General features: G+C 43.3%; 1 protein-coding gene across 1 annotated transcript; it reads right to left on the bottom strand.

The window, feature by feature from the left end:
* Positions 1–9,977: 9,977 nt before the first annotated feature.
* Positions 9,978–14,697, bottom strand: LOC139583189 (proton-coupled zinc antiporter SLC30A1-like). The gene is made up of 2 exons (XM_071414017.1): positions 13,761–14,697; positions 9,978–11,050 (listed from the first exon to the last, which is right to left on the bottom strand). The coding sequence occupies exons 1-2, from the start codon at positions 14,347–14,349 to the stop codon at positions 10,119–10,121; spliced, it is 1,521 nt and encodes a 506-aa protein (XP_071270118.1). The 5' UTR covers positions 14,350–14,697; the 3' UTR covers positions 9,978–10,118.
* Positions 14,698–19,088: the final 4,391 nt, after the last annotated feature.

Consider the following 19,088-nt stretch of genomic DNA (forward strand, 5'->3'; position numbering starts at 1 on the left):
ATCAAATGTAACCAATTGAATAAAGTATAGTTTGCGCACCTATCATATTTCCAGGTGTATTAAATATTTTGTGGAGTTCACCAGTGTGTTGGAGTTTCTTCCTTTTTATATGGGAAATTCTATGATAAAGGAATTACGCTTTGACTCAGATTTTTCACATTAAAATGTATGCCAAACAGAATGATAAAATCTCATTCAGTTTTTTTTTAATGTGAACATGTTTTCCGAAAACAATATCTGCTCCGAATTAAGATTTTAAAAAATGGAGTGTCAGCTATGACATGACACCTTGAATTTGAAAAAGTATTTTGGTTATTGAACTACAGTAGGTGAAGTGGATTTACATCTGGTAACGGAATTACAGTAACAGAATTACATAATGGGTCCCTGATCTGTACTATACAGAAACGCATAATTATGGATATGAATATCATTATAATCATGGTGATGTATCCTGAATAGGTACACAAAAGGTAGAAATATGTAATATCCTTCTTTTGCATATTTGTATATTATTATTGTAATGAGCTCCACCCCCAAACAAGACCACATTTGTTGATACAGACCAGACCAAATCTGAAACAATCATATTCTGTTGAACTAGTTCGGATATCACAGTAAAACACAGTATGGTACAGCACAGCATAGCACAATACAGTGCATTACACTGTACTCTGATCTCGTGTGCTCTACTGTACTGAACACTACTTTACTGTGCTGTTCTCTGAGCTCTACTGTACTGTTCAAACTTTTGAAACAGTCTGTGATTGGTTTAGATTTTGTCCGGCCATGGCAGACAGACCAAATTTCAACTACTTTTCAACGTCCATTGCATCCGGTTCTCAGTGGGTTAGGATTCTTGTTACAGTGAATGGAAAGAGGGTTGGTGTCAGTAAGACCTGGGAGGTGACATTAACTGGACACACACACACACAGAGACAAAGTGTCCAGACTGGTTTTCACAGTCTTGCTTTGACCACCAGACAACAAACAGCAAAAAAACTAAAAAATAAACAGTTATGAGCTAAACAGAACAGTGTGCCTGGAAAGGAGGACAGTAGCAGGTGACTCAACTGTGGTGTAATTACAATTTCCCAATGTAGCCAATTCAATTGCAGTAATTATGTTACCGATTTGGTAGAAGAATTAGAAGAATTAGAATTGAATCACTTAATTCACTTAATTCATAACAAAACAAACAATTTGTATGTATATCTTTAGATGCTACATCTGTGAACGTTTAGGAAACATTAAATATCTTAAAAGATGTGGGCTTTTGGTAACGGAAATACAAGGCAATATTTCTTAAACTTACAAAAGGCAAATAATTAAAAACGAAATATACAGTGCATTTGGAAAGTATTCAGACCCCTTGACATTTTCCACATTTGGTTATGTTACAGCCTTATTCTAAAATGTATTAAATTGTTTTTCCCCCTCATCAATCTACATACAATAGCCCATAATGACAAAGCAAAACATTTTGCAAATGTATAAAAATAAACTTAAATATCACATAAGTATTCAGACCCTTTGCTCAGTACTTTGTTGAAGGACCTTCGGCAACGATTACAGCCTCGAGTCTTCTTGGGTATGACACTACAAGCTTGGCACATCTGTATTTGGAGAGTTTCTCCCATTCTCCTTTGCAGATCATCTCAAGCGCTGTCAGGTTGGATGGGGAGGGTGGCTGCACAGCTATTTTCAGATCTCTCCAGAGATGTTCAAACAGGTTCTAGCTGGGGCATTCAAGGACATTCAGAGACTTGTCCTGAAGCCATTCCTGCGTTGTCTTGGCTGTGTGCTTGGGGTCGTTGTCCTGTTTAAAGTTGAACCTTTGTCCCAGTCTAAGGTCCTGAGCGTTTTGGAGCAGGTTTTCCTCAAGGATCTCTCTGTACTTTGCTCCGTTCATCTTTCCCTTGATCCTGACTAGTCTCCCAGTCCCTGCCCATGAAAAACATCCCCAAAGCATGATGCTACCACCGTTCTTTACCGTAGTGATGATATTGGCCAGGTAATGAGCGGCGCCTGGTTTCCTCCAGATGTGACGCTTGGCATTCAGGCCAAAGCGTTCAATCTTGGTTTCATCAGACCAGAGATTCTTGTTTCTCTTGGTCTGAGAGTCCTTTAGCGGGCTGTCATGTGCCTTTTACTGAGGAGTGGCTTCCGTCTGGTGGCGTGCTGCAGAAATGGTTGTCCTTCTGGAAGGTTTTCCCCATCTCCTCAGAGGAACTCTGGAGCTCTGTCAGAGAGAACATCGGGTTCTTGGTCACCTCCATAACCAAGGCCCTTCTCCCCCGATTGCTCAGTTTGGCTGTGCAGCCAGCTCTAGGAAGAGTCTTGAGGGTTCCAAACTTCTTCCATTTAAGAATGATGGAGGCCAGTGTTCTTGGGGACCTTCAATGCTGCAGATTTTTTTTGGTACAATTCCTTCGACCTCGTGGCTTGGTTTTTTGCTCTGACATGCACCGTCAACTGTGGAACCTTATATAGACAGGTGTGCGCCTTTCCAAATCATGTCCAATCAATTGTATTTAAAACAGGTGGACTCCAATCACGTTGTAGAAACATCTCAAGGATGATCAATAGAAACAGGATGCACCAGAGCTCCATTTTGAGTATCATAGCAAAGGTCTGAATACTTATGTAACTAAGGTATCCATTAATTTTTTTATACATTTGCAATAATGTGTAAAAACCTGTTTTTACTTTGTCATTATGAGGCATTGTGGGTAGATTGGTGTAAAAATGTAATCAATTTTAGAATAAGGCTGTAACATAGCAAAATGTGGAATAAGTGAAGGGGTCAGAATACTTTCCGAATGCACTATAAGTGTTAACTGTTAATATTTGGCAGGGGTTTTTACTTCAACATTGTGTTGTGATGCATCTCTAAAACCTTTCAACACCTTTTCTGGTAGATGTTGTCTATGACGCCTTTTCCATCTGTTTGACCAGAAATCAAAACCTTTAACTATTTTCCATCCTAAATATTTGGAATAAGCAATATGCCTTAATTAAAAAAAATATATAGAGACTCTTAGCCTTCATTTGACACCCAATTTGACATGCTCCTATGAACTTCACTTGTGCTCATGGGTCCTTTTAGATGGAAATGCCCATATACTACCCTATCATTTATCTCATAAAGTGAGACAAAACATCAAACGTGTGACAGAGATATGAGCTAAGAGTGTAATTTCTGTGTTGTGTCACAGTTGGCCACCATGTGAGCCTTCCAGGGTGAGCAGCGTCATTAGACATGCAACATTCCCTAATCTCCCATGGATGGGACAGCTCTTTTCTTGGTACAAGTGTGCAGCCTACACAGTTGTCATGTGATCGGACTTTGAGGAAGGGGCTGTGGAAAGTGTGTGTGTGGCATTTTGCAGCCTGGTCTCAGACTAGACGTAAAATAGTAAATGTAAAGCTGTGATGTTATTTTTGATATGGTATCATAAGATAGATGGCTACTTGAGGCAAATACGAAAGTGGGTGGTTGGTCGGGGTGGATGGGTAGGCGTATAACACGAATGTCTAGCAACCCAAAGGACGAGAGTTTGAATTTCATCATGGACACTTTAGCAACTTTTTAACTACTTACTACTTTTTAGCTACTCTGCAACTACTTAGCATGTTAGCTAACACTTGCCCTAACCAAACCCTTCCCCTAAGCGTAACCCTTTAACCTAACCAACATTAGGCAGAAAGCCAACGTTAGGCAGCTAGCCAACATTAGCCAGCTATCAAAAATGTGTAACATATCATACGTTTTTCAATTTCGTAACATATAATACGAAGTGTAAATCATATAATACGAAGTGTAAATCATAACATATCATACGAAATGGGCGATGGACATCCACAAATTAATACATACCATACGAAACGTAACAGATCATACTAAATGGAGTGTCTCAGATTTACATACAGAATAATACGAAATGCTCCGAGACCAGGTTGCATTGTGGTATAATCCAGTTTAATGGGGCAGTTATTTTTTCTTTAATAATCCTTTGGTGTTGACCTGCCTAAATGAAATCGAGTTTCCCACTAGGCTTTTATCTCTACCCATCTTTCACTCTATATCCTCCCAGCCTAGATCATTCCCAACACAGATTATTCTCACTAGCTGGACAATATCACTGACATTCTAGGACATTCAATGGCACATCCTCATTCCCAAGCATCCCACATTCAAACTGACAATCATCACACCGACTTGCTGCAGACAATCTCACCCGATCCCTCACCCAGACGCAGTGCCATACACCAAGGGACATTATTACACTGTGGACATTATTATTACAAATACAGAAAGTCATTCAATTATAGTTAGATTTAATCTATTTATAGGAACAACCTCAATTCATTGGGGCATGGACTCTACAAGGTGTCGAAAGTGTTCTACAGGAATGTTGGTCCATGTGGACTCCGATGCTTCCCACATTTGTGTCTTGGCTGGATGTCCTTTGGGTGGTGGAACGTTCTTGATAACACTAAACTTTTGAGCGTGAAAACCCCAGCAGCGTTGCATTGGCCCAACCCGGTGCGCCTAGCACCAACTACAATACCCCGTTCAAAGGCACTTAAATATTTTGTCTTGCCCATTCACCCACAATGGCACACAGAGTCCATGTCTCAATTGTCTCAAGGCTTAACAATCCTTATTTAACCGGTCTCCTCCCCTTTATCTACACTGATTGAAGTAGATTTAACAAGTGATATCAATTAGAGATCATAGCTTTCAACTGGATTCACCTGTTCAGTCTATGTCATGGAAAGAGCAGGTGTCTTCAATGTTTTGTACACTATTATTTCTTAAACCTTCTGATTCAGAACCAACTTTCAATGACTTCAAAATGGAAGTTTCGGTTCCCTTCTTATTTTGTTTTTCTATGGAGAAAGCACACCTAAAACTGTGAGGTCAGCAGTGTACTAGCTAGCCACTTAACACAACCATCGCTTCCCCTTAAAGATGGATTCTGCCAGGCCCATTCAAACCACTGTAGAGCTCATCTACTCTCTGGAGGGTTAGGTAGCCTTGTCGAGAACCAGGCTACCCTAATCGAAAAGCATGGTGAAGTAAATGGCAGAAGGTAGCTCCAACAAGGTGGAAACCCGGTGTAAACAAGTGATGCCTCGTAACACGTCAAACCAATCAAATACCTTGCATGGACGGAGCTCCAAAGGTGCCTAATAGATTAGTGCCACAGGAGCAACAATGCTTGAGGATGGCCGGGAAATCGTAATTAAAACCCCAAGGAGTTGTAATGCCTTTATCGACTCGATTTTGTGTATAGACTAGAGCACACTTCTGGCAAAACAGAATTCAGTTTTTCCTACAGGTTTTCTTCCATTTTCTGCAATGTTGCAGACTAGCATACGCAACAACTCAGCAAAATGGTCCTACCCAGTCGGAAAACAGTGACAAACATAACACACAGCACCCCTTCTACGGGCACGTGGGAAGGGTTCTTGAAATATAACAACCAATAAAATGTAGCCACTGGATGCCAGCGGACCATCCAAGCTGTTTCGACTAATACAAAATTCTCCAGACCTCCAAAGTAGGTGTGACAACATGATTCGGAGGTATGGCTACGCAAGACTGGGGGTTAGGGGACAGTGATGACAGCTAGCTCTCTGGAACAACAATGGAGACCCGCTACCAGTGGTGTAAAAGTACTTAAGAAAAAATACTTTAAAAGTACTACTAAAGTAGTTTTTGGGGGTATCTGTACTTTACTATCATTATTTGAGAACTTTTACTTCACCACATTCCTGAAGAAAATAAATGTACTTTTGACAGGAAAATGGTCCAATTCACACACTTATCAAGAGAACATGATCTGGCAGACTCACTAAACACAAATGCTTGTAAGTCTGAGTGTTGGAGCGTGCCACTGGCTATGTGTAAATTAAAAGAACATGAAAATCTGGGCGTCTGATTTGTTTAATGTACGGAATTTTAAATGATTTATACTTTTAATTTCGATACTTGTATTTTAGCAATTACATTTACTTTTGATTCTTACGTATATTTAAAACCAAAGACTTTCACTTTTACTGGAGTCATTTTCTATTAAGGTATCTTTACTCTTACTCAAGTATGGCAATTTGGTACTTTTTCCACCACTGTCCGCTGCACTGATGACCACTGGGCTCTGCCTCACTGCTGCACTGGGTCGCTCCACCCAGCGGTCTATGGGGAGAGGATGGGAGGACTGGTCATTGTGTCCGTGGATGACCAGAGTAGACCATCTGTCTCACTGGCTTTGTTCAATGGATTACAGCTAGGTTGGGTGAGGGGTGGGTGTAGTGAGGGTTGGTGGAAAAGGGGGTTTGGGGAGGGGTGAGGGGGAACACAGGAGGCGTCATCCAGGGCTGAATTGAATACTCTCTAAAAAAGGCTAGAGCAAGTGGACCGAAGTTCACAGGGGTTAGAAACGGTCAAGCTGAAGCTAAAACGATTCATCCTCGCTAGCACAGGCTACATCGTCAATATATGCAACAAAAGCTAAACTAATTGGTAGCCTAGTCAATAGGTAACTATAGGTATTCAAAAGGAGATCAGGGAACCATCCTCCGAAAGGTGTCTGAACAGATTAAACCAGCAAGTCAGCAGCATTAATGCTAGGTAAGCTTTCACCTATACTGATGGCCAAAGTTAACATACAATCATAGAAAGAGAATCAATAGAAACGGTATCCCCATTCAAGTCAATGTTCCGACAAAGGGTTCTGTCAAATTACCGTCTGAGCGGCCTTTTCAATGCATACAATACCCCATTGTAAAAGGTGCAACAGGAAAAAAAACTTTTCATAAACACAGATAATAGGGACCCACCACATGCCAACCCCCCACCTCTCTGCACCCTTAGAAAATCCCTATGATTTTCTTGACAACTATGGGCTGTAGCCTGGCACCCAAACGTAAGTGAAGTGAAAAAATGGCGAGGGCAGCGTTCGGTCTGGTTTAAAAAGGATAGGTAACGAGGGAAGGAATAGAGAGGAGAGCGGGGCAAGACGCTGGAATGCCGTGTAGACGACTAGAGCAGTGTGGCTGTGTGGAATGCTCCCCAAGGAGCCTACTACTGTGCGTAAGGCCCTCTGGCTGAGGGCTTTTCACTGGGCTACAGAGCTAGGCCAAGGGCTAATGACTTACTGCCCTGTCTGGCTGCTAACTACCGCTCGGGCCAACTCTGAACCAATGACGTTTGTTCCCACTGTAGATGAACTTTCAAAAGTAGATTCCTTTTCAAATGTACTGTAGAGTCACTATGAATGTAGATGGCATTTCAAGCATTATGGCCATCCAGTGGTGCTCCTCAACTAGTCATAATCATTGTGAAATATCTCATGTTGACATTACCTTCTACAGAAGTCTGACGGATTATTATCAACGCAGATGTTCAATGAGTTTGAATGTACTAAATGGGGGCTCAACTTCCTGATTTGGCCAAGTTTTTTTCGCCTTGGTCATTAAGAAATGTAGCGGCCATGACTAAAGCCAAACGAGAGTTGTATTGGGGGGAGGGGTTCATGTGGGTGTCTTGTGTGTGTGTGTGTGTGCACGTGGCACGCATTTCTATATTCACTCTGACAAAACAGTACACAGTTACAGTCACTCACACTTCCAGATAACTTCAAAGTCTAACCAGGTCTTGAAGTCGCCTAGGCTAGTGCTAGACAAACTTGCCAATTATCTTCAGCCGGCTGGAGTGCGACCATGGCAAAGTTGGTTTGACACTGGATAGCCCGTGTACATTGTGTCATTTACTGATTGTCCCTAACTAGCCCCATAGGGATATTGAATGTCAAACCAAATTGACACTGCAATAAATGTGTCCGACTCAACGATGCCACATAGGCCGTTTTCATAAGGAGAAGTTGCTTTTCAGGGGGAGTCGCTCTTTAAGGGTAGAACTAACCTCTTCCCCAGGCTATTGTGCAAGTCTGATACGTAAACAGTAAGGCTGGCACCGATGAAGTGGATGTTGATTAAGGCAGCCCTCCGCACCTCTATGATTCAGAAGGGCTGGGTTAAATGCAGAAGACCCATTTCAGATGAATGCATCGCCTTCCATAAACAATTCAAAGTCGGCCTTAGTGGGATCGACCATAGAATTCTATGGGAGTGACCTTACTTGTCATTATTTTATTTTAGCGACTCAGAAGATTGTGGCATGCTAGCATACGGGGAAGGTGTTGTGGGAGATGATTGGTTGGTGGATTAAGCAATGCCTATGCACCGGGAGTTTCTCCCAATCTTTCTGTACTGGCTAACGAATGCCAAGTTTGATGCACATTTGGGCGGAGGTTTCTGGGAGCGAGATTAAGGGTAGACCTAATGTCCAAAGAAACCACATCTAAAAACTTTTTCTTTTTTTTAAATTACACAAAACAACAGTTTAACAACTGTACCAAACAGCCATTTTAAAATGTTCACAATGACACATTTCGACAGGTACTGTAATATATCAAAAACACATCGGCAGACATGTCATATTTAAAATCCGAATGACACATACCTCAATTTGCACAGAGAGCTTGAGTCTCAAAAGACAATAAAAGTAACGAGACATTTTCAAAACAAAGGAATGTGTCAAAATACATTTCCCAATACAATTATTCTATATTGCATTCACATTTACTTTGAATGGAAATCTGAACTGCATCCTTGAATCAACATATAAATGATATCTTTGTGTTGATATTAATAATAATAATGAATGAGGGAATTTGCTTCCATCAGATTTCCCATTTGAAAAGGCCACTAAGATGACTCTACATCGGCACAAAAAGCCTCACAAATCCATTCACTAGAAAGAAAGGAAAAGATTCAGTGACATTTCATTTAATCTATAAAGTTATTCTCGCTACTTGAGAAAACAAGGAAGTGGGCTACTGTTTCATAGCAGTGTTAGCTCATTTTGAAGCTCTGTGGCTGAAATAACACACTTCAGTTTGGTCATGCAAAGTTGCAGCAGAAGCACTCTGGACACTGTAAAAACATTCAGGATGGATTTTGACTAGGTCCCTTCCAACACATTCATGAGGAATATTAGTATGAATTTCAACAACCCATCCGATGGCTCTCCAGCAGAGATTTAAAACAGAATATTGTTTGGCATTTTGTAGTGCACATTTTCTTCAGTGATAGACCCCCAGGCTTGCAAGGCATCCGATTTTGTTGTTGAATAAAACGGTCGCTAAAGTTTGCTGAAACAAGATAACCTACAGTACTTACGCGAACAGTAAATCAGTGCTATTTCAAAGCAATTTGAATTATAGGCGTGGTGAGGTTTTTACACAGCGTCTGCCTTCAACTAACAACTGCCATTAAAACAGAGTCAAAGCCAGAAATAAAGTCTGAGAAAAATTCATAAAAAAACAACAAAAAACATTTCTCCAAAAACAAGTCTACAGCATAGATGGTTCGTCAAATATTCAGAAAAATTTCACAAATTAAATCTATCATCCAAACTAAATATTATAAATGCATCTACAGAGAAAATTATAGATAATTACTAATAACTTAAATAAAATTGTAATTTTGGCCAAGGCTAAGAAAATGTATGTTCAAAGCTTATCCCCAAAAAATAAAAAAGTAATGCATAAATGAAAAGGTCCATAGATCAACAAAAAGACCTGCGGAGTAGACAGGTGTGCTTGGCCTTGCAGGTGTCGTGTTAGCTCATGGTACTTGTTGGAGGGGAGTCTCCCTTCTGTCCTTTATCGAGAAGCTTTGGCACAGAGACACCGTGGAGGGATGGGATGACAGTGACGCATCACAACACGGCGCTAATGTGGGGAAGGATACACATGCAGCAGGCCAGACCAGGCCGCGTCCATGGCGGTTGAGGGGGTCAGAGGTGAGGAGGTGGCGAGGGGTTGGCAGTGGAGGGGGGGGTAGGCAGTGGGAGGGTTAAGGGCTGGGACAAAGGGTGTCTTCGAACAAGACCGCGGTAGTGGAGCCATTTTCCTACCAGTGTTTCCAGAATCAGAGCGCGCTGTACACACGACAACCCACTGTAAACTTCGCCCGCACTTTTTAAAAACTTCCATCCACTTTAGTAGTGATTCAATCCTTCTTCCAACTGTGTCCGGTCTGTCTCACAGAGAAGATTCCACCTCTCGGGTGATAATGACCTCGGGCTCCGGGGTCCGGGGGACCACCTGGACGACTGCAGAAGCCGCCTGCTCCAGAACTGAATCTCCGGCTGCTCCCTCTGGGGTTTCGCTGATCACCTCCATTGCAGACGCCCCCAGCACCTTCCCCTCGCCTGCCGGACCAGTACCAGCAACACCCTGCTTGTCTGCAGCGCCACAGCACAACTTGGGCGCACACTGCGTCCGGCAGGAGAGCTCGCAGAGGGAGGCGCTTGACTCGGAATTGACCGTGACAAACTCGGGCTGGATGGTGGTGGCGTGGATGCCCTCGTCGTGGAAGAAGTCCTTGATGCGCTTGGCCACGTCCATGTAGGATGTGGGGTCGTGGCACTTGATGTGCGCCGTGGCGATGATGCGCGAGCCCGCCAGCTGCCAGATGTGCAGCTCATGAATGGCCAGCACGCCGTCCAGCGAGAGCAGCCGCTCGTTGAGGCGGTGCATGTCGATCTGTTTGGGCACCGTCTGCAGGAGGATCAGCGCAGACTCCTTGAGCAGTGGGTAGGTGGTGTAGAGCAGGATACCCACCATGATGATGCACAGCGTGGGGTCAAGGTAGAGCACCCAGCATGGCCCCACCATGGTCCGCTGAAAGCTAGAACCGTTGCCGTCCATGGACAGGTCCACCAGGGTGTGGTTAACGTGCGGGTGGTCTGTTGAGTGGCATGGGTTGAAGCAGGTCTCGCCAGGCGGGCACGGCCGCCACACAAAGGTAAAGATAAGGGCATTGACCACCACGATGACAGAGCCCAGGGCGTCGCCCAGCACGTGCAGGAAGACGCCGCGCATGTTGAGTGAAGCCTCGTCGTGGCTGTGGTCCATGTCCTCGTAGGCGGCGCTGCCGTTCATATGCACCTCGCCGTCGTTGCGAACAATCTCTGAAGGAAGAAGAGGGGGACAAGGGGTTAAAGAGGTCAAGGAGGGTGGGGGCGGTTGTGCAAAAGCACAGCCCTGTTAGAAATGCATCCTTCCTAGTTTCTTTGAGATCATTTTTTCCCATTTAACTAGGAAAGTCAGTTAAGAACAAATTCTTATTTACAATGACGGCCTACTGGGGAACAGTGAGTTAACTGCCTAGTTCAGGGGAAGAATGACAGATTTTTACCTTGTCAGCTCGGGGATTTGATCTAGCAACCTTTCGGTTACTGGCCCAACGCTCTAACCACTAGGCCACCAGCATTGATCTATAAGTGATTGGATAGGTGAAAGCAAGTTGACCACCATCCCCAATGAGAACCAATTCAGATCTGAGACTACTTCAAGGAAGGTACAAAGGATGCATTTCTAGTATTTGAACAGCGACAACATATTTGAGAGGATGATATACAGAATGGCAGAGACTCTTGCATCAATGGGATGGAGAAAAGAAAATGCTGATAATTACAAAGACGAGGAATGACTGGAAATCTACATTTGGAATGACTCACATCCAGCTGCGGTTTATTAGCTGCCTCATCCAACTACTGACCACCATATCAAACCATAATGATTGATGACTTCATCAGGGGTTTTGGAGGACATGGTTGATGTGCCGTAAGTTACGGCTGCCCGAGGCGATAAACACCTTGATAAGAAGCTAAGGCTTTAATTAAAACCATTTCCTTCAACGTAGAGAAGAATGTAGGCCGTAGTACATCACCTTCCCAGTTCCCATTCTGTAAATGAACTACACCCGGCGTGGTGGTGGTAGCCAGTAAATTAACCGACCACAACAGACTCCCCCTGCTTAACACCTTGAGGAAATTCAATTAATGTCTGCAGACAGCTTGATTGCCTAGACCTACGCTACGACTCATACGGCTACATAATGGCCAATGGCACCAGAACCAGCGCTAGGCTAATAGCCTCTCTCCCGCCACTCAGTGACGTAGGGGTAATTCATCAGGGCCTAATGGTGTGGCTGAATCAGGGGAATTCGGTCGTGTCACTGCTTGAGATGATGTATAGCCGGGTTGCAGCGATCAGTGCATATGGAGGAGGGAGAAATGGGATCCATTTACTGAAACTGGCAGAGCCTGACAGGCCCATTGTAGAGGGGAAACTTACAGTCTCCTGGTTTAACTATTTTCTGTCCCAACAGGAGGCAGAGGGCAGCTCTCAGCTCACAGACCCTAGTATCAGCCAGGAGATCATGGTCATTATCTGAATCTGGTGGATTGCCATGTTTACACCATGATATCCTGCTAATATGATAAAACAATTGGTGACAAGATTCACTGAAGGCCTCTGACTGGGATTTATATAAACCATTTTTTTGGTAGTATATAAACCACTTATAATATGTGGGTTTTGTGACGGAAGACAACTTCCTGTTATGGATGTAGAAGCACGAGTAGTGACAATACGGATTAAATGTCTTCTAATAAGGTCACGATTTGAAAGCCTGGACTGTTCTCTTCAAATACTCAATGTAATTTGAGGGATAAAATCTGGATGGCTGGGACTTTCACAATTTTGGTTTTGTAACAAGTCATGACACGTCTGCCACCATGTAAAACATCTGCAGGCTGACCCTAGGTCAGATTTTCCAGATAAGTTTGATTCAAATTCTTTGTAATATTACAGTGAGCATGCAAAGGGGCTGCACAGTTTTATGAAGCATTGTGTATTTTACAGACAAGCATAGAGACAGAACCTGGGGATATTTCTCCAGAAATGGGAATAATTGTTTTCCTGAAGTGGCAAAAAGAATGGTGGCAGTTCCTTGAGATAAGAGATTCAATTTAAAGGGTCTCTTGTGCACTCTCATGGCCTCTGCAAAAGGCATTTCAAAATGGTGTGTGCAGAATAGGCATAGTCATGGGCCACATTGTTCTGTCTCAAGTCACTGCTGATACCAGTCACTGATGCCTACCAATATTACAATGAATATAGCCTTATCACTGTTTCTATTAAAAACGACAGATGTCATTGTGCCTCTGCCCAACCATTACTCTTTGTGAGCCACTGGTCTGTCTGGTAAATAGCTCCTATAGCTTAGGCTATAGGAGCCCATTTGACAACATATGATAGATATACTGATGATGCCGAAGTCAGGAGACCCTCATTAGCCCAGTTTCACCTTTGAGATGGTAGTGGATATTGATCCATCTACAATACAGAAGAAACCCAGCCAAGACCATGTGAGACTGGCTGTGTTGAATGTCTCTCCTCAAAGGCAAACATATGAAAGGGTTAACGAGAACACCACAGAGACGGCTTTGGATTAAAGACCACTCCATATTGAGTAGGCCTTCAAATTTCAATTCTTTGAATAAAAACCCTGTCAGTGTGAGCTTATGCGAGTGGGTGCTCTGTTTGCCCCCACTCCCCAATAACATAACATCTTATTTCAATCGATGAAACAAAAAACCTGACAGGCTAGTATGGTTGTTTCATATCTGATATCATAATGAAGAGCTGTCTTGATATGATTCATTGTAGAACAATGAACCCGAGGTGAAAAAAAGATCAGTATCACCGGGCGCCAAAGGGTCAAATTATGAGTGAAAAGATCGTAGCTAGACAAGTACAGTAGCTACATCTACACAGTATGTTGACAGTATAGCTACTTACTGTAAAAGACAAATCATTAATTACATAACTTACCATGTCTACGTCTCTCGGTGTCCACGCTATTAGGGGGGCTGTTGTGGCTTCCCACCAGGTTGTTGGACTCCTCTCCTGATGATCCATTCGGTCTTTCTGACTTGCATATTTTACCCCTCTTGTTTTTCTTATTTCCATGAGAATGGCCTCCTCCGTGAGAGTGCCCGTGTCCACCACCTGCGTGTCCGTGGAACAAGCACAGCCCGAGGAGGTTGACCAGGAGCCCGGCGGCCCCCACACCGATTACTACATGGGGTTTCTCGATTTCATGTGGGTTGGTGAATCGCTCGACGGCCTCCAAGATAATGGTGAAACAGAGAGCTGTGAGGAACACTGCGTTTACGAGAGCCCCCATCACCTCCGCCCGGATCCATCCGAACGTGTTTTTATTTGTCGATTGCGTCTTCTCAGCGAAGCGCACCGCCACCAAAGCCACAACCAGCGCTATGACATCCGATAGCATATGAAAGGAGTCCGACAGCATTGCCAAAGATGCCGTGATCCGACTGACGACTACCTCCACGATAAAAAAAACAAATGTCAATGAAAGCATGCATAGTAGCCGCACCCGATTAGGCTCACAAGCCATTTTTCTCCGCTGGTCACTTGTTTAGCTAGATAACTGAGTTAGCTAGCTAGTTAGCTTACAATATGCTGGTAGCTATCTGTAGCGTGTCAATCGAGACTGGAAGCATATGATGGGATTCCATCACGTATTGTAAATATGTATATGCTCGCTAAAAATTCGTCATTATCGTACGATTACAACCGACTCCAATTCCAGATACAGCAAAAAAAAGATGTTGGTTCCTCAAAAGCGGCCAACTGGGAAAATTAGAAGACGGGGGTATATTTCAGAAACGTTAGCGTAGACTTTGATTTGCAGACGGCTGAAACTTTGCACCCGAGCCGGTAAAGTTTCCACAACGAATGAGGCACGCCCTGTTATTTTGCTATTGGTTATTATGGATAAAGTAGAATTTGGTTGGTCAATTTTTCCAACCATTTCACATGGGCGGAGCCGAGCGTTGCTATGTAGGCACGTTGCGTAAAGCAAACATTTCGAGGTCGTCGTTTGGAATCATCCATCATCTAACATTTTGTGACTCCTTGTTTTTTAGGATGGTGTATAACATCTCCACAATGCCCGTTGTCTTATTTTTGTTCGCTAACAAAATGGTATCCACCCAATAGACATTAGGTTACTTGTTAAGCACAATTACAAACGGAAAAGAAGCCTACACCTACTCTGAAAATATCTAAATGACAATCGACATGTTATTTCTCAATCTGTTTAAAAAATATATTTGCGAGGGAAAATGTCCTAGCAATACTTAAGTAGATTGAACAATTTAGAACGCATCCTGGCCATCACACAGTCACAGGATTATGGACCGCAATTTGTGTCATTGCCTGTCAAAAATGATACACATCAAATAACGCTATTTGACGTACCAAATTAGCTTGTTGACCAATCAAGACCTATATATGACTAGACGTCACATAGTAATTTAACAAATTATTGTTTTACGTAGTTATTACACCATCACTCGTATTTCATGTCACAGCGATTCACCAATACGTATGCTATGATGCTGGTAAAGTTGTGTCTCGCGCACCTGCTGCACTTCAAAACAGACACACTCCCCCAAGCTCTCGGACTGATTAATGGTGGTCGGACACACCTATGTGAAGCTAGACACAATAAGGATTAGCCACAATAGTTGCGTTTGCGGTTCGCCTTCAAAATAAAAGCCTCAGTAAATTTGATGCAAATAGTGCCATAATAGAATAGATCATGCTAAACGAGGTTGGAATGTGTCATATAAATTCAACAAAAGACAATTTGTTACATTGAGAAAAATCTGTTGAAATCACACTATGGATGCATTAGACTTTAGAATTCAATTTTATATATTTATTTAACATGCAATTTATATAACAACATTCCAACCTCGTTTAGCATACCTATTTCACTGTACAGCCTTCCCTATAGATTGTGGATCAATGACATTGGGTATCAGTCTACTCAGTGACACCCACAGAATTTGAAACCACTGTGAAATGAGCCACATTTATTGTATCACTGAACACTTCCAGAGGAAAAACAATACAAAGTGGATGTTTTGGAGTCTGATAACTCTGAGGAGGACTTTGGAAAAAAGCACTTGGGTACTAATGTAACGAATGTGAAATGGCTAGCTAGTTAGCGGTGGTGCGCGCTAATAGCGTTTCAATTGGTTACATCACTCGCTTTGAGACCTTGAAGTAGTGGTTCCCCTTGCTCTGCAAGGGCCGCGGCCTTTGTGGAGCGATGGGTAACGATGCTTCGTGGGCGACCGTTGTTGATGTGTGCAGAGGGTCCCTGGTTCGTGCCTGGGGCGAGGGGACGCCATAAAGGTATACTGTTACATTGATGCTGTTGACCCGGATCACTGGTTGCTGCGGAAAAGGAGGAGGTCAAAAGGGGGGTGAGTGTAACGGATGTGAAATGGCTAGCTAGTTAGCGGTGGTGCGCGCTAATAGCGTTTCAATTGGTTACATCACTCGCTTTGAGACCTTGAAGTAGTGGTTCCCCTTGCTCTGCAAGGGCCGTGGAGCGATGGGTAACGATGCTTCATGGGTGACTGTTGTTGATGTGTGCAGAGAGTCCCTGGTTCACGCCCGGGGCGAGGGGACGGACTAAAGTTAAACTGTAACACTAAGCAGACTGATAACCCATTTAATTGATCCCAAATCCGTAGGTAAGGCTGTACAGTGCAATATGAATGTCAATACACACAAAAGGCTGACTGGGGAGGTGATTTCCCACAGCCAAAGTCCTGTAATAAGAGTTATGACGCTAAATTTGCGTAAACTCTTCACAGTTGTGTTCTGTGGGTCTAACAAAGTAGACTTATACCCCATGTAATTTCTTCACATTCCAACCTTGTTTAACTTTATCTAGTCTAAATATGGCATGATTCCACCAATTGTAACCATTTGCGTCACTTTCAAAGAGGGAGTTTTATTTTGAAGTCGAACCGCAAATTCCACTATTGTGGCTAGTCGTTATTGTGGCTAGCTTCATAGCACGGTCCAGTCAAGCCTCACTAGCCAGATGAAGCTATCTGGCTGCTTGTAACGTTAGCTTTGGGCAACAGGGTTAAGTAGCTGGCGTGCTAGTTATTTTCATGAACTGAAGTTCGATTTCAATAAGAGGACAAGTGGCTACCTAGCTAATGTAACAGTATAACTTCAGACCGTCCCCTCGCCCCGACCTCCTCCTTTTCCGCAGCAACCAGTGATCCGGGTCAACTGCATCAATGTAACAGTATAACTGTTAACCGACCCGGGCGCGAACCAGGGACCTTCTGCACACATCAACAACAGTCACCCACGAAGCATCGTTACCCATCGCTCCACAAAAGCCGCGGCCCTTGCAGAGCAAGGGGAACCACTACTTCTAGGTTTCAGAGCAAGTGACGTAACTGATTGAAACGCTATTAGCGCGTACCCGCTAACTAGCTAGCCATTTCACATCCGTTACACTAATACTTACTCACAAGGATTTCTAAATCAATACTAAGAATATTGAAAATGACTGCAGTTTCTACTGGTCATTGTTTTCAGGCTGCTTGCATTGGTGCTAGCTAGGAGGGTATCTAGTTAGAGTTTCTAATAACATCTGTATCAAAGATATTTGCAAACATTTTTGAGCCTGCTCTTATTTCAAATGATCATTGATTGTTTTCCCATTCGGTCGAACAAATAAAGCCTTATTTTACCAACGTGTTATTGTTAACACAACGTGCAAATTCAGCACACACAACATTCTATAATATAATTTTGTTATTTGACGTGTATCTTTTTTGTCAAGCAAAGACCCAAACGGCGGTCCATACAGGATTTATTTTGGAAGAACGTCTTCACCTGCAGATTTCTCCAGCTACTTTCGAACGACAGTTCAACCATTCCAACATGAAAGGAAGAGGAGAAATGATTACCTCTTGTGGGAGACGCTGACTACTACAACCTTTTACATCTAGAGTACACTAGATTACCAAAAGTATGTGGACACCTGCTCGTTGAATATCTCATTCCAAAATCATGGGCATTAATATGGAATTGGTCCCCCCTTTGCTGCTATAACAGCCTCCACTCTTCTGGGAAAGCTATCCACTAGATGGAACATTGCTGCGGGGACTTGCTTAAAGCGATAAGGCATGGCTCGCTGTTGGCGTTCCAATTCATCCCAAAGGTGTTCGATGGGGTTGAGGTCAGGGCTCTGTGCAGGCCAGTCAAGTTCTTCCACACCTACTTCGACAAACCATTTCTGTACGGACCTCGCTTTGTGCACAGGGCATTGTCATGCTGAAACAGGAAAGGGCGTTCCCCAAACTTGCCACAAAGTTGGATGCACAGAATCTTCTTGAATGTAATTTTATGCTGTAGCATTAAGATTTCCCTTCACTGGAACTAAGGGGCCTAGCCCGAACCATGAAAAACTGCCCCAGACCATTATTCTTCCTCTACCAAACTTTACAGTTGGCAGGTAGCGATCGGGCGGGTAGTGATCTCCTGGCATCCGCCAAACCCAGATTCGTCCTTCGGATTGCCAGATGGTGAAGCAAGATTCATCACTCCAGAGAACGTGTTTCCACTGCTCCAGAGTCCAATGGCAGCTAGCTTTACACAACTCCAGCCGACGCATGGCAGTGTGCATGGTGATCTTAGACTTGTGTGCGGCTGCATGGCCATGGAAACCCATTTCATGAAGCTCCCGACAAACAGTTATTGTGCTGGCGTTGCTTCCAGAGGCAGTTTGGAAATCAGTAGTGAGTGTTGCAACCAAGGAAAGACCATTTTTATGTGCTACAGCACTCAGTGGTCCCGTTCTGTGAGCTTGTGTGGCCTACCACTTCGCGGCTGAGCGATTGTTGCTCCTAGACGTTTCCACTTTACAATAACAGCACTTACAGTTGACCGGGGAAGCTCTAGCAGGGCAGAACATTTTACAAACTGACATGTTGGAAAGGTGGCATCCTATGACAGCGCCACGTTGAAAGTCACTGAGCTCTTCAGCAATGCCATTTTACTGCCAATGTTTGTCTATGGAGATTGCATGGCTGTGTGCTCGATTTTATACACCTGTCACTCCAGGTGTGCCTGAAATAGCCGAATCCAATAATTTGAAGGGGTGCCCACATACTTTTGTATATAGAGTGTATATCTATAGCTAGGGTTCCATCCAATTGGCGACATATTTTCATGCGAATATTCTAAAATCCCCATAGAGAAAATATGCACATTTTCATCCAACCGTTTCATGCTGATTCATTTTTATTC

This window comes from Salvelinus alpinus, chromosome 8 (assembly GCF_045679555.1).
Source record: "Salvelinus alpinus chromosome 8, SLU_Salpinus.1, whole genome shotgun sequence".
Classification (NCBI taxonomy): Eukaryota; Metazoa; Chordata; class Actinopteri; order Salmoniformes; family Salmonidae; genus Salvelinus; species Salvelinus alpinus.

Bases quoted from the DNA above. Each gene is read 5' to 3' on its own strand.
- LOC139583189 (XM_071414017.1), bottom strand. From the start codon at position 14,349: ATGGCTTGTGAGCCTAATCGGGTGCGGCTACTATGCATGCTTTCATTG. The intron at 11,051-13,760 runs GTAAGTTATGTA...TTCTTCCTTCAG, and splicing joins CACCGAGAGACGTAGACATG to AGATTGTTCGCAACGACGGC.